At 45.5% G+C, this 27,925-nt stretch overlaps 1 protein-coding gene across 2 annotated transcripts in view; it reads right to left on the reverse strand.

Annotated features, from left to right (window-relative positions):
• Positions 1-26,786, reverse strand: part of LOC116947179 (coiled-coil domain-containing protein 63-like) — a 31,935-nt gene extending 5,149 nt beyond the window's left edge. Inside the window, exons 1-4 of one of the 2 annotated variants that reach the window (XM_032962641.2) lie at positions 26,525-26,786; positions 16,582-16,653; positions 10,502-10,601; positions 6,931-7,114 (exon numbers count right to left, since the gene is read on the reverse strand). In XM_032962641.2, coding sequence (XP_032818532.2) covers positions 6,931-7,114; positions 10,502-10,601; positions 16,582-16,653; positions 26,525-26,552 — 384 coding nt within the window. In that variant the 5' untranslated portion in view covers positions 26,553-26,786. Of the gene's footprint in view, positions 1-6,930; positions 7,115-10,501; positions 10,602-12,618; positions 13,123-16,581; positions 16,654-26,524 lie in introns of those variants that run through there. The other variant, XM_076070554.1, reaches the window with a different exon arrangement.
• Positions 26,787-27,925: the final 1,139 nt, after the last annotated feature.

Raw genomic sequence — 27,925 nt, forward strand, 5'->3', positions numbered from 1 at the left:
ACGCCAGCCGATGTGCCGCGGGGATTGTATTTGTTCGGCAGAAAGGTCTGACGTTTTGCCCCCTTTTTTTCCGGACCTTACCTTTCCTATACTTTGTACTCCTCGTCGTGTTTTTTTGCGTATTGTTTGCCTTTGTAACTTTCTGGCCTGCCCCTAAAAAGAGCTTCGAAGCGCATCGGATTTCTCCTGGCTAAGATCGAGAAAAGGTAAGCAGGTCACTAAAAATAAAGAAATAAATGCGATTTAAGTATAGGAGTAGAAATTGCACAGGAACATAATTTCCTGCCGATTTGTCAACACCAAATGGAAGCTTGGGCACGGAATAAAATCAACAACAACAACAACAACATCAGTCACAGACCAGACCGAGCCAACACACCATCCCTCGATTGCATTGCACATTCAAATTGAACCATCTCTTATCACTAAAATTACAATGTGAATAAAAGCAAAACACTGACATTGAATTCACTAGCCCTTTTGTTTGTACAGCTTTAAAAATATATTGTCATGTTAAGTAGGAAATTGAGTATGTCGAAGGACTGATTGAAATAAAATGTAATCCATTGTCTCTGAGCCTTCTGGATTCGTGTTTTTTTTAAATAGCATTTGGCTGAAGGTAGACTTTTATTGAAGATAGTATCCGACAACTACGCAACTATATCCAACCTGATGACCCTGTTGGCAAAGCCCCACGCATAACACTGTAACAAATTTTAATTTTGTTCCTGGGTAGTATGTATTATATCCTAATTACTTATGCCTCAAAAGTACAGAAAATTGCTATTACTCCCCACAAACTTTGCGTTTGTGGCCAGGACATTGATATTTTGAAATTCACCTATTTTCCAGAACATTCCAGATAGATTCAGTGCTGAGTAAACTTGGAGTAACTTCTAGAACATTCTGGAACTTTCCAGCAATATAAATAGTAGTAGTATAAATACAGGGGCCTTAAGCCCACCTGTTCAGTTTAGTTCAAGCTCCCTAAGTGGATACAAATCTGCATTTTTCTGAGATGGCATCAAGAGGCTGCAAGCATCTGTCAGGCGCATTTTGCTATGTCTGTGGCCAATTTATCAAGACAAGAGCGAAAAAGTACTCTGTGGAAGCATCTGCTAACATGTGTGAGGCCTACAAGGCATATTTAGACATGCCTGTTGGGGATCAAGACAAACCCTGGGCACCTCATTTCACCTGCAAGCAATGCAAAAAAAACTCTGGAAGGTAAGATGGACAATTGTTGCTCAGAATTTTATGGTATAACATTTGTAAAAAAATGTTTTTAAGTTTATAATTTTAAAATGTTTTACAATTTTCAATGTTATTGAAAAAATATATCATGAAAAATGTTGCGATAATCTCTTACACATTTGTCATGGGTGAAATAAATGTATTTTTGTAGGATGGTACAGTGGAGAAAAGAGAGCCATGAAGACGTAAAGCTTTTGTGGCTGCAGGAATTCACATTCTTGGGTCTTTCAGTAAAGTCACATAGATAGGTTATTTTCTTTGAACCTATCTACATTACTTTACCGAAAGATCCAAGAATAAGAGGCATGAAGTTCGCTATACCAAGAATTTGGCGGGAACCCACTGACCACTCAAGCAACTGCTACTTCTGCATGGTGGACCCTTCCAAACGTCGGACTGGCAAGAATGCACCTGCTATCACTTATCCGGACCTTCCTTCATCCAACGCCCCCGTGCCACACTGCCATGAGCTCCCCGCACCCACTCCTCCAGAGAGAGAGCAGCCGTCTTTAGAAGAGAGCAGCAAGTCAGAGAGCGAGGAAGACGTTGTAGATCCAGATGACAATTTCAGAGGTCGAGCTGAGGAGAGAAACCCATACTACCCCAACCAAAAAGACCTCAACGACTTGATCAGAGATTTTGGTCTCACCAAGTCCAATGCCAAGCTTTTGACGTCAAGGCTCAAGCAGTGCAACTTGTTGGATGAAAGTGTGCAAGTCACAGATCAGAGGAAGCGTCACCAACCTTTTTGCAGCTTCTTCACCTGCCAAGATGGGCACTGTTTATGCCACAATGTGACCAGTCTGTTCGATGCAATCGGAATCAACTGTAACCAGAATGAGCGGCGCCTCTTCATTGACAGCTCATCCAGGAGCCTCAAAGCCGTGCTGCTCCATAATGGTGTAGTGGATTCGAATTAGGTGCACACACGACTCCTTGGGAGGCAACGCTGATTTATTAGAACGGTAAGTAATATAACACTGAATATAAGGTGGTGACCACCGACCTACTCTAGCTAACACATACTTCTCAAATACTCTAGCGTGACCCAGCCAGGTGGGCTACTGCCAGGTCCGCTGACTGGAGGCTTGACTCCTCTTGGCGTCTTCACGATGCATCTTCGTTCTTGATACGGGCAGCCTCGAACCTCGTGAGGAGGCTGCTTATATGGGCCTCGGCGTGCCCGGGCCCCGACCCGGCCACACCTCCCTTCGAGAACCCTCTCGAAGCCCCCCTGCTGTCCACGTGCCCTCCAAGGTGCCCCCTAGGCCCCCGGCCCCCACTGGGGTCCAGTCACGTGTCCAGCCGGGGTCACAGAGTGCCACGGCCTCACACCACCCTCGTGGCCTCCCTAGCCCAGCACCGGCCCTGACGTAATTCCCGCCTCCAGCCGGGATGACGTCATGCGTGTGTGTAGACCCGCGTGGTCATGACGCTCCCCCGCATAGTGACGTCACGCTTGTGCGTGTGTACACAGTAGCGATGCTACCATCACTACATCACCCTCCCCCATGTAAAAAAAAAACAGCCGTCTCGGCTGTGACAATACAGAAAAAAAAAACAGTGTGCCTCCAACAACAACAAACAACCGGCGACCGACAATAATCACCCCGAGAAACATATGTACACACACCGAGAGGGGGGGAAGGGAACAATGTATGGAATGAGGGGAACCAACAACCACATGTACACCAAAAGAATTGGTCAACCCACTTATCCCTCAGCAGAGCCCATCCGTGTGAATTTGTACGCATGCACCGACATATGAATGTGGCTGCTTGACAATGGTGTAGGCAATCAACAAGGTGTGAGAGTCATGGACAGCGGCCAGTCTTCAAACGAGTTCGCATGGCCGAGCCCCCAGGGGAGGCGAGTACGCTCTCCCTGGAGGTCCTGGGGAAACTTGAAAAAGGCCCAAAAAGGGCACGGCCCCTCCCCAGGAGTTGGGCAACAGGATGAGCAGGAGTGTCGTACGGGCGCTCCACTCTCCCCTTCAAGTCCACATCCGGCCAGCACAACCGGCGACTCCAAGGGCGGCAGGTGCAGGAATCCTGAGAGGCTGTGAGGAACGGAGGCTGCACTGTGGAACTTGAAGACTCTTGGATGGTGAGCACAGGATGCCACCAAGACGGCCCAAGATCTCCCTCCACAGGCGTTGAGAATGGCGGGAACGGCGTTTTGGCGGGAACCGCGTCCCGACTGCCCGCCAAGATGGCGGCCGCGCGTGCACCATGCGCGCGCGAATTTCCCGCCCAGGCACCCGCAGCAGCAGCAGCGGCGGCGGCGGCGTCCTCTCTCCTCCAGCTCCGTCGCTCTCTCTCTCTCGATGGCGGCGAAGCAGCGACGTGATGTGCGTGCTGCTGCCCCGCCTGCAGCGCCATCTCCCTCCTTCACCGAGGCTGCAGAACCCCGGGGCTGCCCCGAAGATGATCGTCTCGCCTCCTTGTCGTGTGAAAGCGAGCAGGTAAGTTGTAGTAATCGTGCACATTTAATAAGCTGACTAGGATAACACCTAACGTTATTTATTTTTCCGCAACTTCTGACACCAAATGTAGTGGGTTCGAATTAGGTGCACACACGACTCCTTGGGAGGCAACGCTGATTTATTAGAATGGTAAGTAATATAACACTGCACATAAGGTGGTGACCACCAACCTACTCTAGCTAACACATACCTATCAAATACTCTAGCGTGACCCAGCCAGGTGGCTACTGCCAGGTCCGCTGACTGGAGGCTTGACTCTTCTTGGCGTCTTCACGATGCATCTTCGTTCTTGATACGGGCAGCCTCGAACCTCGTGAGGAGGCTGCTTATATGGGCCTCGGCGTGCCCGGGCCCCGCCCCGGCCACACCTCCCTTCGAGAACCCTCTCGAAGCCCCCCTGCTGTCCACGTGCCCTCCAAGGTGCCCCCTAGGCCCCCGGCCCCCACTGGAGTCCAGTCACATGTCCAGCCGGGGTCACAGAGTGCCACGGCCTCACACCACCTTCGTGGCCTCCCGAGCCCAGCACCGGCCCTGACGTCATTCCCGCCTCCAGCCGGGATGACGTCATGCGTGTGTAGACCCGCGTGGTAATGACGCTCCCCCGCATAATGACGTCACGCTTGTGCGTGTGTACACAGTAGTGATGCTACCATCACTACAATGGTAACAAGTACCCATCTCTTCCCTAGCTCACTCGGTGCACCTCAAAGAGGATTACAACAGCATCAAGACCTTGCTAGACGCCTTGAAGTATGATGAGTACGGCTGGGAGGTCATCGGATACTTCAAAATGGTGGCATTCCTGAATGGTCTCCAAGGCGGTTTTACCAAGTTTATTTGCTATCTTTGCCTTTGGGACAGCAGGGACACCACGGCACACTACCACAGGCGGGACTGGCTACACCGGACCGAGTTCTCTGTGGGGAGGAACAACGTCAAGTGGGAGCCACTGGTGGACACCCGGAAGGTGCTGATGCCACCACTGCACATCAAATTGGGCCTCATGAAACAATTTGTCAGAGCTGTAGATAAGAAGTCGGCAGCCTTCAAGTACCTTCAAGACTTCTTCCCTAAGCTGTCTGAGGCAAAGGTCAAAGCTGGTGTCTTCGTCGGACCACAGATAAAGAAGATCCTGGAGTGCAATGAATTCCACAAGAAACTCACTAATAAGGAGAAAGCGGCTTGGAACAGCTTTGTCGCAGTGCTTCGTGGCTTCCTGGGCAATCACAAGGTCGAAAACTATGTGAATATGGTTGAGACTCTGGTGAAGAACTACGGCACAATGGACTGTAGGATCTCCCTCAAAGTCCATATCCTTGATGCTCATCTTGATAGATTCAAGGAGAACATGGGAGCGTACTAGGAGGAGCAGGGCGAGCGCTTCCCCCAGAATTTACTGGACTTTGAACACCGCTACCAAGGACAGTATAACGAGAACATGATGGGAGACCACATTTGGGGGCTGATTCGTGAAAGTGATTTACAGTATAATCGTTAATCTCGAAAAATTACTCACTACGAAATCTTTTGTAGCAACTTTTTAATTACTATATTATAGGTACATGTAAATTTGTATTCGTATGTTATTTTTTTTCTGACTTTATGTGGACGTAAAATACACAAATTCGCCAAATTTCTCATTGAAAATATGTACATTTCAAACTATCAATGTCCTGGTCACAAAAGCAAAGTTTGTCGTGAATAATATAAATTTTCTATACTTTTTTAGGCACAAGCAATTAGGAAATAAGACTTACTACTCAGGAACAAAAATTGTGTTACATAGTGTAATCAGAAGGTCGTGAGTTTAAATACTCAGTGGGGGAGGCAGGGGGGGGGGGGGTCAACTCGGACGATCATATCCATGTAGCTGATAAAATAAGTACAGGGACTCGTCTACTTACAAATTAGTTAGGTTCCAGAGGTCTGTTCGTAAGTCAATTTGTTCGTAAGTCCAACTTTACCCCTGTTTATTCCGAACATGTCATTCGGCGTGTACACTAAACACGGGGAATAGCTTCAAAAGTTGTATCATCTCCTGTAGATGCCACTGGTTCTTCACGTTCTGTAGATGTCGATGCCACCACCGCCATCTATTGTGCGGTGGTTGAACTTACGACTCTCGTTCCGAACAGGCAACTGTACATACGGACGGGTTTGTTCGTATATCTGAAAGTTTTAAGTCGAATGTTCGTAGGTAGAGGAGTCCCTGTACCCACCTTTGTGGCAAGTCAACAGTGGTCATCAATTTATGGATAAAATTCGCTCAGGTCATCCCATCTTGTGAATGTGGAAAGTGTCCGCCTCTGGCTCAAGGCTCACCAATTGTGGTGAACACTTCCTGTTGGATGATTGCATATGGAGGACGCAGATTTTTTTCCTTGTTATTCCATAACACGCATTACCCACGCAAAGGGTAATTACTCTCAACAGGTCTTTCACCTCCAGCGGAAGCCAATGATGAACACCGATCAATGGATTTATTGTTGGGAAGCAAAATTATTCCATTTCAAAGGACACATTGCACCTGCTCGGATCCATACTCTCACCCAGATCGATGGTGTTCAAGTGCTGCTGTTAAATAGAAAATATTTTTCTCATGGCGTTCAGGTGGTGCTCACGGAGTTTTAAATTAAATGTGAATAGCCTGGCTGGGCACTGGAACCGTGTCCCGAATAGTAAGTGGACCATTGGTGAGATTTTTTTATTCTTCTTTTTAATATCATATATGCTGTTTGTCTCATAACTGATACAAATAAAATTTTGTTCTTCGTTTTAATGTTAGGTTAGAAACACTTATAGCATGTGCTCTCTACATTCTTGGTTTTTTTCGGTAAAGTCACGTAGAAGGGAAACAATAAAATAATAAAAGTATAAAACAATTAAATTCTCATGATGATGATTGCTTGTGTTGCAGTCGAAACGTCGTGAGAATTTTATCGTTTTATATTTTTATTATTTTATTGTTTCCCTTCTACGTGACATTACCGAAAGAACCAAGAATATGAATCACCACGGTCACAAAAGCTTTCAATCACAATGTGCTCTCTAGTTGCCTGGGTGAAAGGTGGTGCCATGCTTTGCACTTTTTTTTTCAGTCCGAGTGGAAAATTACTCAGCTACCAAAATCCGACGGGCAAACACAAACGAGCGCAACATGGGAAAACAAGCCGCGAGCCTTGCGTACTCACTTGGCGGTCAATCTGCTGCTGCCTGGCCTTCTCCTGAGCTATGAGAGCCTCGGTGTCTTCTTGTCTGCGGAGCAGCGAGACGAGCCGCGTGGATGTGGCGCGGTCCTTCGATTGTCTCCCGGCCGCGACGCCCAGCGCCAGCTTCAGGTTCTCTCTCTCCAACTCGAGCTGCCTGATCTGCTGCCTGGGCACGAGTCAAGCGTAAGCGTTAGTAACCCCACGCGCGCGCACACACACACACACTTGGTTGGGATAATTAAATATATCAAGGTACCTTTTAATTGCCCCCCCCCCCCACCTCACACAGCATAGCGGTGCAGCGAGCGGCTGACAATCTTTGGGTTGCCGGATTCAAATTCCTTTGGTAGGGGTTGCCTCCTCAGCTCATGATCGCTCCGGGAGTTGATGAGATGAGCATCACTTTTTGGGGAACCACTTTATCCGCTAATTATTTTTTTTACTCAACTTTTTCGGAGAGTAGTGGTGACGAATTGGCTAAATGAGTTTTATTAGCGGCCAAGGCCTAAGTTAAATTCCTGATGAACTCCGACCTACAATTTTCATGGCCTCCTGGTACGATGTGATACATCCATCATGAATGTCAACGATGGCCTATTTTTCTACGTTATTTCTACTCAGTTGCATTGTGATGCAACGTGTACTATAACAGCTGAAACCAGACAGTGGCGTATTAAATTGAATGGTGACATGCAATGCACGATGAACCTGTCTTTTGCGAGTGGTGTTTGAACTCGAATCAGAATATTTATTTCTACTGGAGGAATCCGATGAGCTATAAAGCTCGGCTGAACAGTACCATGGCAACACAGTATTTGGGAGGCCTTCATCCAGCAGGGGATTAGCAAAGGCCTGAATGTCAGTTTAAGTTCTGTTTTCACGATAGTTTTACCAAGGTTACTTTCGTGGCAACCTATTAATAATTTATTTTTGCACAAAAAAACTATTCAAGCAACAAAGGCATCTGCTCAAATAATAAATGGCATGGCATTTGTTTACACGGAATATTGGTGGTCTAGACTCAGTGGTAGAACATCCACCTTCCAATAATGGGTGGCAGTCACTTCACCCACAGAGTAGTTTTCGTCTGATCAACAGGAGAGGAATAATTGGCGGAGCGGACTCCCGACTGGGATTGAAATTGAAACTCTCAATATTTAGAATTGGATTTTCTATCACTGGCTCTGGTTGAGCGACTCCGGATGTGAGCAACGCCCCATGGCTTGTGTCGTGAACCCCTCCCAAGTGATTATTGCCAGCCCCCAGATTCTTGACATGCCAAGCCAATGGCAAAGTAACGGTTGAAATGGGTTCTGCGTGTGAGACGTTGACTGGGGTGTGTGGAGGATGATTCCATTGATGCTATTGATGATGATGATGCTGCCAATTGATGTTAATTTACTGTAATTGATGGTTAATGATGATCACGATGTCATTGATTTCGGTGTAATTTAGGTTCACGTTATAAATCTATTGATGGTGATGAAATTGAGATGAAGAGGTAATGAGTAAATGATGATGATGATGATATTAAAGCTGGGGCAATTAGGAGCGTGGACAACAGAGAACAGTTTCAGAGGTGGGAGTGATGCGTGCAATTGTCATTGAGGAGACCAGTGGCCCTTAAACCATGGGAATAGATTACTTTGAGCTAGAGGAGGGATACGTGAAGAAGGGGGAGCAGGCGCAGATGAGGCAACTCTGGGGTGAGGCTGTGGGGCGAGACACAGAGGTGAGGCAGCCAGGGAGATGAGCAGGAGGAGCTAAGTGAGAGATCTTGTCTCGTCGACAGCGGTGTAGGGTTTGCGGGGAGCGGTAATGTAGCGGTCAGCGCGCTGCAGTATGAACCCGGCGACCCGCGTTCGATTCCCGCTCACGGCCAACGCCAGTGACGATTGTCTTAACCGGTCCTGGGTCTCAAAAGAGTACCTGGTTTCGGTGTGCAAACATCACCTACTCGGGATACAAAGGCGGCCGGGCGTGGTGCTGGCTACCCACCCCCTCGTGTGTCGTGCCGGCCTTCATAGGTGCTCACTAACAGCACTTGGCCCAACTGTTTGTTCATGCTCTAGGGGGGATCTTTCTCTTTGATGTTAGCCACAGCAAATGGGTAGAGTGGAGTCCCTAAAGGTCAGTGAGCAGAGAGGCTGTCTGGATTGCGTCGAAATATTTGGGAGAACAGAATCAATTTACATTAGATGTTACGAAGTGTTTAACGATATGTTGGCACTTGAGTATTAAAAATACACTCAATGTTAGATGAATCTCTGTTTGCAGTGGGTTGTTTTCTTGGCCTTACTAGCTTTCGTGATTGCATTTAAACCTCCTTTATATAAATGGTTTTACAATAATTCAAAGACCTACGTCTCCCCCTTTTCCGTTGATTTGCAAATTCGTCGCCACTTGATTATTAACACTGCTTCCCCATTTGCGTGGCCTCAACCCACGCTTACGTCGCTGACAGCATCGTCCGTCCTATCTCGGTATCCGTCGCCTCTCAGCCTTCACCTCCACCACCACCACCTCCTCCACCTACTACCCTGTACATCGCTTCGACTTACGTCGTTTCGATATTCTTCAGCGCACCGTTCAGGCACGCATCCCCGACGTAAAACCGGGGTGCATTACTGCACCACCATATTGTAACGTATAATATTACGAGGCATAGCACGCTCCCTTCACGCTGCTGTCCGGATATGGAACTGCCTCACCGAACACATTGTCGGCGAAATCACCGATTCTGGTCTTCAGACCTTCAAATGCCGAGCACATGGACATCACCTAACTTCGCCACACGCGTTGTAGGGACCGAGTCTTTGAGCTGCAGTGAACCAACGATTATGCCGGTTAGATCTACTAATGTCCTATATGGCTGTTGTTCACAATTGCACCCAATAAAAAAGGACCCTCCCCTCTCCCACTCCCCTTTTCACACGCTCAGAACACTCGTGTGAGAAAGGGACACTGATTTAGACTCAATGTCTCGTGGTGGCCCTTCCGCTAGCAGTCACGTGGACGAGCAATCGCAGGGCTACATGTGTATCGCTTCTTGATGTTTCACATCATTAAAACCCACCGATGATGATGTTAAAGATGTTTATGCCAATGCCGTATGAATACATTGTTTTGCAGACAATACGCTCAAGGCTGAGACTTGTCATGATGATGCCACCTTCGATGCAAGTTTGAGTTTACAAAAGGACCTAATTAAGATCCAAATTCAAGGTTAACCACGATTATTTGGTGATGCCGTGTTGGCAATGGTACACAATTAACAAAGAAACTCAACACTCATTAAAACATACTCCCTTAAATGTGATTATATATCCTAGACTTTTCCTAACTCTCAGATGCACTACAACAACATTTCACAGGCAACGGAAAAATGTGCTCGACAACATTATGCAATGAAGACCATAAAAATTTACTCTTAAAGTTACACAATCTGTTCCAACAATGTCAGCCACTGTTGTTAATGTTGTTTACCTTAATGGGCCATGCACTTATCCTTGAAACGTAACTCCGCTTGGCTGTTTGCGACGATGATACTCACTGCTGCCTGCTGATCGTAACTTCGCTGTCGCGAGCGTAACTTCGGTGTGCTCCTTCCATCGCCCTCTTCCTTTGTCTCAGTGCCCTCAGCTCTGTCTCTGCTGAGAAAAGAATAATAATAATACCCGAACAAGACACGTTTTTGACACCGGGAAAGACCTTGTTCCGGTTTTATAAAAATAACTCAATGATTATACAGAGGAGGTCGTGGGTTCAATCCCGATCCTGATGTCTGCTGTATATTTGGTGGTTGCATGTTCTCCCCGTGGTCACGTGGATTTTTCTTCAGGTCCTTCAGTTTTTCCCTCCACATTTAGAAACATGGGTTTAGGGTGTTTGGCTGATATAAATTTGAATACGATAAGCCACTTCGTTGAACTTTCATTTGTGGCCAGGTCGCTTCTGAAAAAGAGCTATATAGCTCAGTCGGCCTTACCTGTTAAAATACAAAAAAATGTTTACTTTAATGATCAACATGATTGACAAGGCACAGGGAGGCCTTCATCCAGCAGTGGATTGACAAAAGCCTGAAATTATCATTGGTATTATCGTCACCATCATCATCATCATTTTGACAAATGAACAGTGGCTTTCTTTTTTTTGTAATAACCTGGCCCCGTCATAGAAATGTACAATTCCCACTGCAGGTCTCAGGATGGTCAAAGCACCGCCATTCGTTTGAGCTTGGAGACGCTTCTGAAATTGTTTACCTTTGAATGTAGAGATTTCTGGTTCGTCTGTGATTTACCCCGTGTGATTATGTTATTGTCTATTCAGAACAAGCAAAGACATTTATGGAAACCCTGGGAGGGATTACACAGACAGCACGCACACAAGTTGGAGGCATAATATTGGCTTTGGCAGGTCATTTCGCTCAAAGGATTGATAGCTGGTTGTCAAGGCGAATGAAGAAGTTGCAGCCAACGGAGGGATAACATCCAAATCAGTTCGTCTTCAGGCGGATCGTTGCATTGCAAGACCGTGAATACCTTGGGGAAGCCTTCATCCAACAGTGCACAGATCGTAACTGATGATGATGATGATTCGTGCGTCTCGTTGCATTCACCGCATGAATAGGGCCACATCTTTTGATTGCCAATCGTAGCCCTTTTTGTGTCCAAAACAACGTTGTGGAAATAACCTTCGTGCGACCAAGCAAAGGGCATAGATTGACTGCGGACGGCACACAATGGCACACAATGACAATAAGTAACCCGATACGTGTGTGAGTGTTAAGGTGTTCACGTTAAAAAAAAAACAATGTTTGTGGTTCCTTTGTTCACTATTCAACAAACTCAGATGTGGCGCGGAGCAGGATTAGAGATGCTTTTCGCGGGCGATTTTTTTCGGGTTCTTTACGGACAACTGTCAGCATCCCAGCAATGCCCTCCGACCAAGACGTTGCCTTAAGCAAACGAAACAACATCGCCGCTTGCTCACGTGAACAAAGGTTTGAACAATGGTGAGGCACCTCGGCACTTTCCGCTGAGCTGGTCGTAATTATTCCAAATTTCCGTGGTAGGCGGCAGAGGTCAGCAGTTAGAGGCGGTCCCTGCTTTTACGAGGTCATAATGCATTCCTTGAGAAAAAAAACCCCCATCGTCATAAATTGGACCCTATTTTCCCCATAGAAGGTAGACACATCACTTGCCGCTGCATTTTTGTTTTTCCTTTTATGAACCATACTCAACAGGGATAAATAGGTACAAAACTAAAATCCACAAAAAAACACGATAATAATAATAACATAAGCTCCGCGCCAAATCGCACAGGTTAAACCAGACAGACTCTACTCTTTGGTTCTTTCGGTAAAGTCACGTAGAAAGAAAATTGAATCAACAATAGAATACGACGTTTCGATTGCAAAATAAGCAGCCGTCATCAGGTGTGAATGCAACACACATACAGAGAGAGAGAGAGAGAGACACACACAGAGAGAGACAAACACACAGAGAGAGAGACACACATGGGGGAGAGACATACAGAGAGACACATAGAGAAACAACGCCTCTGTGATGGGGAATTATACAGAGAGAGGGTGGGGGGGGGGAGGCACAGAAATTAGCATGTCAATGAGAGCGGCAGGGGGAGAGAAATTGGAAGTTTGAGAAAACAAACCTCGTAAACTTAGAGAGCGACTCTGTTCGAACGTGTCCGGCGTCTTGTCAGAAGATGCGTCGCGAATCAAATTTCTGCGTCGTAAATAGATCCGTGGTGGGATTATATGAGCATCGTAAACGCGGACCGTCGTAAATCGGAGACCGCCCTGTGTCTCTATTAGACAGGCACTGTTGACTTTCCACAAAGTGGTGCTCATTCTATGGAGTGCCCAAAAGGGGTGCGAGGCTGAGTTGACCTCCCACCGCCCCGATTTGAATGCGTGCCCTTCATGGTGCTGCCAAATGAGCTCGGGTTCTTAAACTGTCAACCCAATGGTAGGAAAAAGGAGAGCACAAATACTTTGATGAAACGTCTATTGGAGTTCTCCAGCGAGGGCAAATACCGCCCTGAAGGATAACGGAAATTGAGGTAGGGGGGGTGAGGGTCATTGCACACTTAATAAAATGCAATGCAGGGTGATCCATTTACAAGTACCCCACCCCCCCCCACCACTGCATTCCAATGCCCCTCTTAGTATAATCTCAATGACTGATCACATATTGTGCATGCGGTGGTTCCGTATCTTAAAGAGAGGTGTAAGAGCTTTAATACGCACATTGAGATTGGTGGGAGACGTGTAGATACTTTGAGAAAAAAAAAATAGATCTGCCTCCACAGTACACCAATTCTACGAGCCTGGTGAATAAATAGGGCAGTGATATGCTGGATGATGCCTCACAGTAGGACATGGTGTCGGTGCAGAAAAATAACAAGTGCGTCCAATTCAAAGCTCAGGGGCTTGCACGCATTTGGGCAGTGGTAAACAAAAAAAAAAACCCCAAAAACATTCCACGACCTTCTTTCCACACAAAAAAACTACTAAACTCTTTTTTTTATTAGACTTCATAGCTCTTTTTCAGAAGCCACCTGGCCACAAATAATAGCTCAACTTAGTGGCTTATCTCGTTGGAAATGTCTAGCAGCCAAATACCCTCAACGCGTGTTTCTAATAGTGGAGGAAAAAAACCGGAGGGCCCCGGACAGCAGTCGTCAGGGTCAGGATTGAACCCATGATCTCCAGTACACCAGGCGAGGTAGTTAACATCTCGCCACGGTGGCACCCTTAGCGGCTCACTCCACTGTTCACAGAAGCTCTAGAGAGCCCCTCTTCAAGAGTTGTTTTCTTTGGTCCACTCTTCCATGCTGGCCCCGATGTCTTGGCAGGGATGTGAGTCCCCCACACTTTACCCCCCAAACGCACACGCGACCTGCCGATAGGCCAAGCGTGCGGTAGCCCTCTTGCACCAATGTTTCAACTGCCGCGCCCGGAAATCGAATTAAATTGACGACCTATGGATGACAAGCGCATTGTGCTTAAAACTGCTACGCAACGGAAGCCCCCCAACCCCTCCCCCCGCCTCTTACCATTAACACTGCCTTATAAACCACGGTCGATGGAGTGAATGCGTAAGCCTGCGTCGGGTGTGCCCTTAATTGTTTTTTTTAAATCCGAATCGCTGCCTTTCCCCCCTCCACCCCCTTATTTATGAGGAGCGATGAATCACAGCATTTAAAGCGCAGTAAAAGAGCAGCTGGTGTATAGACGAGCGCTGTTGTGCATTGAGACAATTGTTACGGCATGTGCAACAACAACAAAAACAAACAAACACGATGCTAATGACGTCATCGTTAGGAATTGCGATATAATTTCCACCATTTTTTTTTATGACAGGGACCAACAAGACAATTAATAAGCGAATGTTTCCTCCACATTGTACGGAGTGGTTCTCAAGCTGTGAACCAGGACAAAACGTTTTTTTGAACACGCGCGGGCAACGTCAACGCCACGTCGCGGTCACTAAACGCACGGAGGTGGCGCACGAAAACAAACACCTTGCTAACACTGCGTGACTAGAAGGTGTGGACATGTGAACTCTCTCCGCTGTGGGCTTAGTCATCTCGTCCGAGGCCGCGTCGGAGGGAGGGGGGGGGGGTCTTGGTGGGGGGAGTCTCTACACCAGAATAAATAAAGGTTGGGGACCAATGCCCACGGTCGGAAGCTTACAGTCCACGTGGTTACGCATCATCAGCTGAGTTTGTCCTTGGCTGGGATTTGAACTCATAACCTCGTCATGTTTTGGGCACCAGCTGTTACACCAACTGCTATCGCATGAGAAGGTGTTTCTTCATTAGCATTGCTCATGTTTTTGTGGATTATTTGGGCATACCACGTGTTTTACGGGTCTAATTAAACCGTATTGCAGCTGCAGTCGTGAGGACATTTGTTTTTAATCGTGCGAAATAAAGCAGTAATAAAAAAATCACGCCGAATACTCATGGACTTTATTAATTATTTAATCATAGACTAGACGCCGGTCGATATCCAATGTGGAAAAAGTCATGTTAAGGGCGTGATATCGGAAAATAGAAATAAATGTCGATCTACTGATATTAAAGAAGAAATCCATTTGGATTTAATGTTAATTTGTTTTTGACCAAAGGCTTAGCTTCAACGAAAACGGTTTATGAACTTTATTAAATCTGGGAAATGGCGCGATGCAGTCTCTCAATACATTTCTAAAGGGATTGGTTGTATAATACATTCATGACATTTTATAGCTTTACAGCTATATAATAATACTCATCAGAAAATTCTCAATTATACATGAATTCAAATTGAGATAACATGGCTTATGAAATTAGGCCATTCGTGCAAAGGCTTAAAATAAATGCCAAATAAATCCCTGCTCACATGTAGCACCGCTAATCTCTGTTGATGGCCCTGAGGTGGACATTCCTCATTCCTTTTGGGGGAAGTCAGTGTGTCCTCACTCCATACAGGTTAACCCTAGCCATAAATGATAGCTCCACGAAGTGGCTTATCATGTTGAAATTTATAGCAACCAAAAAAACTCTGAAAGCATGTTTCTCAATGTGGAGGGGAAAAACCAGAGGATCTGGAGAAAAAAATCCATAGAACCACGGGGAGAACATGCAAACTCCAAAAATGCAGGCATCAGGGTCGGGATCACACCCACGGCCCCCTGTACACCGGGCGAGGTAGTTAACATCTCGCCACCGTGTTGCCCTAAAAGCATGGTGTAGAGGATATAATCGTTTATCCTGGAATAACATCGAGAGGCATCAATATGAACATGTGGTTTCGAGAACACAAGGTAATGACACCAGTCATACTGTTAAGGCGAGCGAGTGGGCTTGAGCAGCGCTCGTCGCTAGAGGGGATGATGGACGATTGTCCAGTATGCATGTGTGTATGTATGTATGTATGTTGAACTTCTTTCGCACCGTACTTAACCAACCGTGCTAATCAGAGGTGCGGGGGGAGAACAACATACTAAACACAAATATCAGTTCTAAAAACAAAAACAAAATCAAATCTATATTTAAAAGTGCACACCTCCAGTGGCATCTTAATACGGGAAGGAAGAGCGTTCCAGACGGCCGCAGAAATGATCACGGAGTGGCAGCCGAGGAATGGAGGGACGAAAACAGGTCGTGTGTAGTTGCTAGCTGCTAGTCCACCGCCTCTCATGATCGCAAGCTCATAAGGGGCGGCGATGGCTCGGGGAGTCCTTCATCCAGCTGTGGATTGAACATGGCTGCTGATGATCACGATTGTTAAAGTATGTGGTAGATGTTTTCACACCCGAGTAGCATGAAGAAAATACTGAATGATTTGGCAAACCGTTGAGCGGCTTGCTGAACGCGCAGGATTGTTCTTTGAACGGCCAACCTCCACCGTTGGGTTCTTCGTGACAACCCACACTGCAGCTGTGGCACCGTACGAGCATCATCATCGCGCATCGTCGATGACTGGCCACGGACCAAGTGCAGCGGAGGGCCACGAGAACTTCGCGCGCCCACCGAGAAAGCGATCGCAACAGCTAAGCGAATTCGCACGCGCGCAAAAGAGAGAAAACGGCCGTTGTGCGGATCAATTAAGTCAAACCACGAGGTCACCTTCATTGTCGCTGTCGTGTTCGTCCCCCGTTAGAAATGCGGTTTTGCCGGCTCCGTTCGACGCCTTGCCACCTGCACCACGCCCACACAACGATAACATCATTTGTTTTGACGTATATTTTATTTTAACCAGCTGCGACCCACTCTTTTTCAGAAACGATCTGGCCACAAATTATATTTATAGCTGCCAAAAATTCTAAACACATGTTGATTTTAAATGTGGAAAGAAAATAAAAACCAGAGGACCCAGAAAAAAAATATACACGCGAGCACGAGGAGAAAATGCAAACTCCAAACACACAGCAGGCGTCAGGGTCGGGATTGAATCCACGACCTCCTGTATACCGGGCGAGGTAGTTAACATCTCGCCACCGTGGCACCACGGGACAATGATGTGTCTCCTGAACCGACAGGAAATAAACATAGATCACAGTCGTCCCAAGGTTTAAATTACCTCTTGTGCGCGGGAACTTTCAACCACCGTGGCTCGTGAACCAAAACTAAGTTTTAAAAAAAACCTCTGACATTAAATTGGATCACTTGTTTTGCAGTTTTATTTTTTAAAGCGAGCATCATTAAGCCACTTTGCACAAAGTCCACTGTTTAACTCCTGCTATTTTCCAATGGGAGTTTACCAATGCATGACGTATGATGTAAGACTTTTGGTAAACACCAATATAATGTGTTCACAACGGTAGGCAACCACCACATGTCGAGGTTTCAGCCAAAAAATCCCCAAAATTAAATGACCTGCAAATAAAATCGCAACATAATACGTTTCCTATGGTTTCTTGTTTTTTTGTCAATTAAAATCTATACCTATATATTTTGTGTCATCTACTTTCATCAATCTTTTGAAATAAACGTATTACATTAGCCATTTTCTGTAGAACATAGCCATCACTTAGCATGAGGCTCTCTGTTCAAGCATCGAGAGAAGTTGCAGATGTCCTCCTGTTGTACATGTTTTTGCCATTGTACATATTTGTTTGCTATCTGCATCATATCATGAGACAAAGTATCCACTTGGATATCCCGTAATGCAGTCCCAACCTTCGTGTTAGACAATGGCCCAACACAAGGGGATGTCACAGAGCTACCTCTGAGAACCCTTCAAAGTCACCTCTTGCCTGCACGGTAATCCCCGTGACAGCAATGTTCATCGCATAACGGTGATTCTCAGCATTGGAATGTAGCCAACTGAAGTGAATAAACACGTTTCACAATAAAGTATTATTAAGGTTCTAATTATGCAGTTATTGGTGACCTGGCTGAGTGCATCAACTCACTAGAACTCAGTTTAATGACAGGTAGCCGTCGCCTGGATTCAAAGCCAGGAACCTCAGCGGTACTCGGCCGGTACTCTGACCTCTGAGCGACATGACCACTTCCAATTCTACTCTGTCTTAAGTACCAGGGAAAGCTAACGTGCGATTCGTCCTGAGATGATGCCACCAATAAAGACGTTGGCAAAACACCTGGGACTCCCAGATCTCTATGTGATGCGCGTTGCGAACGCTGTGGTGGACGCGTGGAGGTTTAGAGGGATGAGACTCGAGCGATAAACTCTACATCCGACCGAGAGTGAGTGTATCGTTGTGTTAACCTCGCTCATACTGGCGTCCCGTTAGAATTCCTCCACAATGGATGATCTCTTCAAGGGCACCCTGTAACATTTGTTTAAATACGTTCCGCTTCATTTTGTTCACCTGCTTGTCAGGAAACAGCACTCCATGTGTAGCAAAGAAATAGCCCTGCAATTGCTTACTCACACCACTGCTGGTGGAAGGGCTTCCATTGGAGAGAACTCTGGATCCTACCGGTCGAGTAATTGCAATTCATGGGGCGCCACGGTTACGAGATGTTAACTACCTCGCCTGATGTACAGGAGGTCGTGGGTTCGATCCCGACCCTGACGCCTGGTATCGTGAATTTTTCACCCCGGGTCCTTTAGTTTTTCTCCCCACATTTAGAATCAACGTGTGTTTGGAGTATTTGACTGCTATAAATGTCCGCATGATTAGCCACTTCCTTGAGCTATCACTCGTGTCCAAGTCACGTCTAAAAAAGAGCTATATAGGTCAGTGGGCCTTACCTAGTAAACATAACAAATAGTTTAGTTCATAGTTATAACTGTGATAAACTTGCACCATTGTTTTAACTCGCACGCTGGCAGATATTATCTTATCTAGGATCGTATATCGTGATTTTGTGAAAGCGCTAAAACAAGAATAAAAAATCAGACATTAGTTATTAGCTTATGGGGAAAAGGGATGGGATTTGAGTGTTGGGGAGGGATGGCAAGGAAGGGTGATGATTGCGGAAGGAAGGGCCGAGGTTAGGACGGGGAAGGATGGTTAAGGTTTTCAGGACGAGGACAGGAAGCAGTAGAGGAAAATGCTATTTAAAAAAAAACAGTCTTAAGGGAGGAACGGAAAATGGTGAGTGAAGTTGCCCGTTAGATGTGGCAATTTATTCCAATTGAGGGGAGCCAGGAGGGAGGATTGGAGGGGGGGGGGGAGATGGGACGTCATAAAAATAAGAGACGCGAGTTAGGGTGGGCTAGAACCATGGAAGATGGAATCTAATTGGCGATTACTGGTTTACAAGTCAAGTGTGCTGATTTCTACAACCACGGCAGCCAAACCTTTATAGTATTTTATTTAGACTTAAAACTTTCGTGACTACGGGAATTAATATTCTTGGTTCTTTCAGTAAAGTCAGGTAGATAGAAAAAAAAAACCCAATAAAATAAAATAGAAATAAAAAATAAAAATAAAAAAGTAAAATAATAAATGCAAAACACCCACCACGTTTCGATCGCAACACAAGCGGTCTTCATCTTCATCTGCTTATAAGGGTTTCCAAAGTGAGTGGGCGGGGGACGAGAGCTGGGAGGAGGAGAGATACGCGGTGCAAAGAGCATGGGGGGAGCAGCCAATCAGCCAGTGGCAATGTAGGAGTAGACACTGGGGGAGCAGCCAATCAGCCAGTGGCAATGTAGGAGTAGACACTGGGGGAGCAGCCAATCAGCCAGTGGCAATGTAGGAGTAGACACTGGGGGAGCAGCCAATCAGCCAGTGGCAATGTAGGAGTAGACACTGGCGGAGCTCGGAGGAGGAGAGATGCACGGTGTAGGTCAGCCAGTGCTCATGTCGGAGTAAACAATGGGGGGAGGAAGCGGGGTAGAGATAGGGGAGGGAGAGGGGTGGTTAGAGATAGGGGGAGAGAGGGGGGGGTAGAGATGGGGGGGGGTGGTTAAAGATAGAGGGAGAGGGTAGAGATGGGGGGGGTAGAGATGGGGGGGGGGGGCATTGCTCCTCGCTACACACATCCACACTGCTGATGGTAGAGGCTGACAAGTGGGCGCTACACACACCCACACTGCTGACGGTAGAGGTTGACAAGAAAACACAAATCAAGTAATGACCCAAAGTGGTTGATGACATCTTTCCAATGTATTCTTGGTTCTTTCGGTAAAGTCAAGTAGAAGGGAAACAATAAAAGAATACAAATATAAAACAATAAAATAATACAAATATAAAACAATTTAATTGTTTTATATTTTATTCTCGATTTGGTGCTTTCGAGACATGCATAGGTCTCTCTATGGTATGTATTCTATCACTATCTTAAATTTCATACTCAACTTACAATTTAACAATCTTTGAAATAGTGTATTCAACCAGACCATGCGTTAATTGTGTTTTAACCGACCGTCTGTGTTGCTTTACATAGTTTCCAAATTTTGCTAAACCCTGTTTGATTTAGTGTGATGCTTCGTCTCTCTGTATCCCCTGGTATATCTGTGTTAATTTCCTCTACTTAAGATCTGTATATATATCTGCGGTTATGTGTTTCCTCTACCTGATGATGATTGCTTGTGTTGCAATCGAAACGTCGTATATTATGTAATTTTATTTTTTCTTATTTCTACGTGACTTTACCGAAAAAAAACAAAGATTTATATTTAATTGTTTTACATTTTACGTGACTTTACCGAAAGAACCAAGAATATGAATCCCTGCAGTCACGGAAGCTTTAAATCAAAATCTTTCCATTGATTGCTGAGTTTATAACCGTCATCTCGGTTGAAATTGTGTCTATGTGTGTATATATGGATGGCTTCGTGAACGAATCTTTGTTGATAGCCAGTCGGCTTGCAAAGTACCATCGTCTTAGAGAAATCAATTTCAAGTGAGCCAGCCGCATTAAAGTAATGATCAGCCACGGCAGAAGTATTGGTCCTGCCGTGTTTCAGATCTGCCTTATATTCACGAATACAGTCCAAGACGTGTCGTTTAGTTTCCCCAATGTAATAGCTGCCGCAGATACCGCTTAGTTTGTAGACGCCGGGATATTTCATGTCTGGAATCTTGTCCTCCACAGATGGGATCAGATCACAAATTCTATGCACTGTGTTAAATGAGTTATCTCATTTTAAAAAGAGGGAGGATATCGTCATCCTCTCAGCCGACAAGGGCAATGCCACGGTCATCATGGACAAAAACGTGGACAACAGAATTCAGGGCCTAATTAATTATGGGAGCTACACAAAACTTTAAAGAGATCCCACCAACTGCCTCATTATAAAAACAAACAGTATCATCACTGATTCAGTTTCATTAATTGAACAGGCTAAATCGTTTTCCTTAAAACCTCCTGCTAGACCACCCAGACTATATAGCTTACCAAACATCCACAAAGAAGGTACACCCCTTCGTCCCATCGTCTCCACCATTGGCTCACCCACCTACAAACTGGCCGGATATCTGTCTGAGAGCTTGCAGCCATTCACTGGTAAGACCACCTCTTCTGTTCTTAACTCAGCTTACCTGGTATCGTCAATTAAAGACATCTCACTGTCCCCAGGTGATTTGCTCGTCAGTTTTGATGTAGTTTCTTGTTCTCCAAAGTTCCTGTGCCCGATATTATTGCAATAATTGAAGAATTGGTCCAACAAGGACTGCATGCTGATGTACCAGCCCTGGTGAGACGCTGTCTCACCAATACATACTTCACCTGGAATGGAACATTCTACAAACAAACTGAAGGCACCTCAAAGGGTTCTCCCTTATCTCCAGTTGTAGCCAATATATTCATGGAAAAATTTGAGACGGACGCCATCCAGGCATCCACTCTACGCCCATCCTTGTGGAAAAGATACGTGGATAACACGTTTTTCATTTGGCCACATGACCGACCGGCTCTGAAACAATTCTTCAACCACATCAATTCCATACACCCAGACATCAAATATACCATTTAGGTAGAAAAGGATGGCATGCTACAGTGAGGGAAAAAACGTATTTGATCACCTGCTGATTTTGTACGTTTGCCCACTGACAAAGAAATGATCAGTCTATAATTTTAATGGTAGGTTAATTTGAAAAGTGAGAGACAGAATAACAACAACAAAATCCAGAAAAACGCATGTCAAAAATGTTATAAGTTGATTTGCATTTTAATGAGGGAAATAAGTACTTGACCCCTCTGCAAAACATGACTTAGTACTTGGTGGCAAAACCCTTGTTGGCAATCACAGGGGTCAGACGTTTCTTGTAGTTGGCCACCAGGTTTGCACACATCTCAGGAGAGATTTTGTCCCACTCCTCTTTGCAGATCTTCTCCAAGTCATTAAGGTTTCGAGGCTGACGTTTGGCAACTCAAACGTTCAGCTCCCTCCACAGATTTTCGATGGGATTAAGGTCTGGAGACTGGCTAGGCCACTCCAGGACCTTAATGTGCTTCTTCTTGAGCCACTCCTTTGTTGCCTTGGCCATGTGTTTTGGGTCATTGTCATGCTGGAATACCCATCCACAACCCATTTTCAATGCCCTGGCTGAGGGAAGGAGGTTCTCACCCAAGATTTGACGGTACATGGCCCCGTCCATCGTCCCTTTGATGCGGTGAAGTTGTCCTGTCTCCTTAGCAGAAAAACACCCCCAAAGCATAATGTTTCCACCTCCATGTTTGACGGTGGGGATGGTGTTCTTGGGGTCATCTCCGACCATGAACACCTGACCAGGGAACTCAAACACGTACACTAGGCTCTCATGGCGAATGGATATTCCGGTTATAAACTCAGCAATCATTGGAAAGATGTCATCAACCACTTTGGGTCATTACTTGATTTGTGTTTTCTTGTCAACCTCTACCGTCAGCAGTGTGGATGTGTGTAGCGCCTGCTTGTCAACCTCTACCATCAGCAGTGTGGATGTGTGTAGCGCCTACTTGTCAACCTCTACCATCAGCAGTGTGGATGTGTGTAGCGCCTGCTTGTCAACCTCTACCATCAGCAGTGTGGATGTGTGTAGCGAGGAGCAATGACCCCCCCCCATCTCTACCCCCCCTCTCCCCCTATCCCTAACCACCCCTCTCCCTCCCCTATCTCTACCCCGGTTCCTCCCCCCATTGTTTACTCCGACATGAGCACTGGCTGACCTACACCGCGTATCTCTCCTCCTCCCAGCTCCGCCAGTGTCTACTCCTACATTGCCACTGGCTGATTGGCTGCTCCCCCAGTGTCTACTCCTACATTGCCACTGGCTGATTGGCTGCTCCCCCAGTGTCTACTCCTACATTGCCACTGGCTGATTGGCTGCTCCCCCCGTGCTGTTTACGCCACACAGGTCTCCTCCTCCCAGCTCCCATCCCCCGCCCACTCACTTTGGAAACCCTTATAAGGAGTTGCATTTGGAGGCTTGCCCCCTCTTTTCTCTCCGCCTGATGAAGACCGCTTGTGTTGCGATGGAAACGTCGTGGATTTGTTTGCTTTTGTTATATTCAATTTATGATTTTTATTTGTAATTTCATTTTATTTCATTATTTTTATTTTTAATTTTTAATTTTCTATCTACGTGACTTTACTGAAATCACCAAGAATACCTCGTAGTATTTCCCCTCAAAGACACACAGGGGAAGTGAGTACCCACTGAAACAATGATTTGATGACCTTGTGGTTTTGCATTGTGCCCCGAATGTGCCCCGCATGTGGACCAAAGCAGTTACGTCAGCCGGCGCGTGCGAACAGATTGCAGGTTGTAGGACGCTTTCGCTTCAGAGTACAACATCAATAGCATGATCCATTTTTGAAGCCGGCTCTTTGGACACAAGCACGCGTGTTAAATGTGAGAAATGTGGCATATCTAAAAAAACGACACTGGAATCGATCAAGCCGTTGCTCTCTGTTTTCATTCGGGTAACACATTCATCTTTTTTATAATTTGGCCGCTCCAAAAAATGAAAGCCATTGTTCCGTGACAGCTAGACATCAGTGTCGCTACATTAGATTTAAGGCATTTTCTAAATTTCAGTGTTTTATAACCCAAATATTGAGCGTATTATACCCGAGCGCTACTAATAATGTACAGTATGATTAATACAATTATCGTGCCTCATGATAAGATGTAATGAATTTATCATGAATGGAAATTGCGGCCTTATTTTGTAGTTAAATTAACATTAAATGTTAGGTATGATGTTGAATACACGGTACAGAACAGATAGCGCGTGTCAAATCAATCGGTGATGTCCAGTGCACTATGAACCTGGAACCCTGAGTTGGATTCTCGACCACCACTCACGCCAGTGGCGAGTGGCGTCTGATCCTGTCCAGAGCCCTCCTCTAGACTAAACCGCAATAACCCGGTTGGTGAAGTATGGTGAAACACTGCTGGATTTTATAAAAAAAAATAAAAAAAAATTCTTAAATCCTGCAGTGTACCTCGGTTCACCGCAGTAAATTGGCAGGTCGCGTGCGATGGGGCAAAGTTTGGGTACTTCCACCTCTTCCAAAACCAATCACCCCCGAGAGGGACCTTCTAGAACTCCCTCTGTTGGAGGTCCTTCCGGCAGCAGCAGCAGCATGACAAAGTAACTACAGGGCTGCACTTTTACCTTTTATACCTTCAACAACGAAATAATAATATTTCCCCACGGCATTTACATCTTTGTCTCAATGCAACATGCATAACAGAGTTGTTTGGGTTAGGTCGCGTGAATATAAAATGTGTCGTTAAACCCGCCACCACCTGACACAGCCAATTAGTAAGGTTTGTCACGTAAAGAGAACGTGACAATTCGTTACTAGTACAGCAACACCAGTGCGTTGGAGAGTAACCCCCACAAAGCCAACGTGTTCAGTGCAAAATTTGTACATTTCATACACATTGGGCAAACACAGACGCAACGCGTCTCTGCATCCTATATTGGCATAGGATGAAGCCGTATTGGCCACCTTCGTATCAGCAACAATGAATCACGCTGTGACGCTTGCAATTTCCAATGTCACTCAAAACATGCATATACAGGCCAGCAGATAGCAAACATTAACACTTTCTGTCCACTCATGTCATCTGGTGTCCAACTCTGCTAGTGGTCCCGAGCGCTGGCTGAGCGGTTTCACAACCCTACCGTGGCACCAGCCTATATCCATGCACACGAAGTACGGTAAGATGTACGCAATGCTACCGGGGTATTAAACCCACTTAAGCTGAATAATGTCCAATGGGTCACGATGGATTATCTCGAACGCATTCCGCACGCGCGATTGTTCACAAAGTTGCGCTTTGCAGACGCCACTTTGCGTTGATTACAATCACCTTCACGGCCACCCTCTAAGTAGCAGTGGCTCTTGGCTAACGCATCGCGCGCTTTAAGATGCGCTTCTGCGGCCGTCTGGAACGCTCTTCCGACGAGGAAGCCACTGTGGAGCTATGCACTTTTAAATAATCATAATTGCCATCATCTAGATTTAACAATACATTAATTACAATTGCTTTTTGTGTGTTAGTTTGTTGTCCTTAACCCCGTACCTCCGATTAGCACAGTTGGATACGTACAGTGTGTAAGAAGTTAAACATGTGTACTGTACATACAAAGTACATATATTGTACTTACAGTCGCCTCCACGTCACTCTTATATCGCTACTACTATCGTGGTTACATGCAGATCAAAACAACTCCTCCTTGGACTACTTCCCTTGCACTGATCGTCTTTGGAATTCCCTCCAATCGTCACTTCGTTCAAATCTTTTACAATAACAATAATAGCCTTCCTCAAATTCAAGACATGCATTGCAACTCGTATCTATTGCACCTTCAGTAGTGATCTTTGTTTCTGGACGCTTGCTATTGGAGACATTTTGCTAAGCAAGTGTTAAAATTTTTTTTTTAACACATGAGAGCATCTTGCTTTGACATATATTCTTGGTTCTTTCGGCAAAGTGACGTAGAAGGGAAACAATACAATAATAAAAATATAAAACAATAAAATTCCCACGACGTTTCGACTACAACACAAGCAATCATCATCAGATGATGATTTGATTTTATTGTTTTATATTTTTATTATTTTATTATTTCCATCTTCTACGTGACTTTACCGAAAGAACCAAGAATATGAATCCATGCAGGCACGAAAGCTTTAAAGCAAAGCTAAGACCCGCCACAAATGATAGCTCAACAAAGTGGCTCATCATTTCAAAATGTATTGCAGCCAAATGCTATAAACGAATGTTGATTCTAAATGTTGAGTGAAAACTGGAGGACCCGGAAAAAGACTCACACGACAACGGGGAGAACGTCCAAACTCCAAATATACAGGCATTAGGGTCGGGATCGAACCCACGACCGCTTGTATACCGGGTGCAGTAGTTAACATCTCACCACAAGCGAGAGTTGACTTAGTGTCCTATGTATTTCCATGTTCAAAGTGACACGTTCATAATTACATATTTACGTTTTATAATTACATATTTATGTTGAACTTCTTTCGCACTGTCCGTAGCTAACCGTGCTGATCGGGAGGTGCGGGCGAAGGACAACAAACTAAACACAAAAAATCAGTTCGAAAGAAATTAGTTTATATTGCAATGCGGTACATCCCAGTGCAATGGACACTGGTGAGTAATTTAATGAAGACAGTCGGTGGACAACTTACCAAAAGTAGACATCTTCTTTTTCCTCATCCTTTATTGTTCATTGGAACGTGCACAGAAGCACACAAAAGCAGCTAACGCCTTGAACGCCACGCCGCCGTTGTTCCACGCTTTCTATCTCGTGGTCGCAGTGCGTGGCCAGTAACTTGCATTCAACAAACTTATACACCCAGAATCAACCAACCTAGGAGAGAAATGTTACCACTCTCCCTCTTATCTCAAGAGCCTCTCCTCGCGTCACTTCTCAATGGACCGTGACAACGAGCCGATTACTCCTCATCTGAACTCAGCCGTGTGTGTCCACACAGTTACCAAACGAACAAATAAACAGAGCTGTAAAATGTTTATTTATATATACATGCATATAACTCTGCCGTTGCTGTCAACACAACGTTATGGAGCACGGTGGACAAGCCCCTTGCAGAGAGGACACTAACACATTACTGGCATCTCCATTGGCAATCATTAGCCAGGTAACAGCCACCGCATGTTAAAGGCACAGGCATAGGGCATCTTTCCTAATGCTGCTCTGCTAACGTGAGCATTTGTAGGAGAAGCGGTCATCTACAAGGCCAGCGGTGTGCGTGGCCATGTTTTTTGTTGTTGTAGTACGGAGTTAAAATGATGGCTTTAGTCTAAGTTGTCTTGTGGTTCATATTCTTACATATTTTGTCTTGTGGTTGTTGTTGTTTGACTTGCATCCCACTGGGATTTTTGCACAGAGCGTTGGTGTACGGTGCTTTTTCTGGAAGATTTTTGCTGTTTTTTCCTGGATTTTTCTGTTTGCACATAGCCACTTTAAGATGTTTTCTTGTTCATGTTTTTTGTTTGTTGCGGTAGCACCCGATTCAAGAGCCGAATGGCTCACAGGGCTATACCAAATAAATGGAACTGAAACTGTGTAGGCCTCAAGTCTTCCGGCTGGCTGCTGGCTGGGTTCCTCTCCACCCCGACGATAACTCAGTTGCTAGCGGATGTGAAGGTCTGTTTGTCACCGAAATTAGCTGGGTAACTGGCTAAACTGTGATTTTTATGTGCAACATTGAGTTGATTTTGAAACGGAGGTAGAGGTTCGGAAGACGTATAATAGATAGCAGCACCGAAGAGGTGGGACTAAGAAACTAAAAAATAAACTATTTTTGTGTTACGAGGTAAGGCCCACTGAGCTATATAGCGTTTCTTTCAAGAGCGACCTGGCCACAAAAAAAAGCTCAAATTAGTGGCTTGTTATGTGAAAATAATAGCAGCCGAATACTCGACGCGCATGTATCAAAATGTGGAGGGAAAAGACGGAGGACACGGAGGAAAATCCACACGACCACGGGCAGAAAATAAAAAAATTCCAAGTATATAGGCGTAAGGGTCAGGATCGAACCCACGACCTCCTATATACCACGTGAGGT

The sequence above is a fragment of the Petromyzon marinus genome, chromosome 29, assembly GCF_048934315.1.
Source record: "Petromyzon marinus isolate PM22_M1 ecotype Great Lakes invasive population chromosome 29, UKy_Petmar_22M1.pri1.0, whole genome shotgun sequence".
Classification (NCBI taxonomy): Eukaryota; Metazoa; Chordata; class Hyperoartia; order Petromyzontiformes; family Petromyzontidae; genus Petromyzon; species Petromyzon marinus.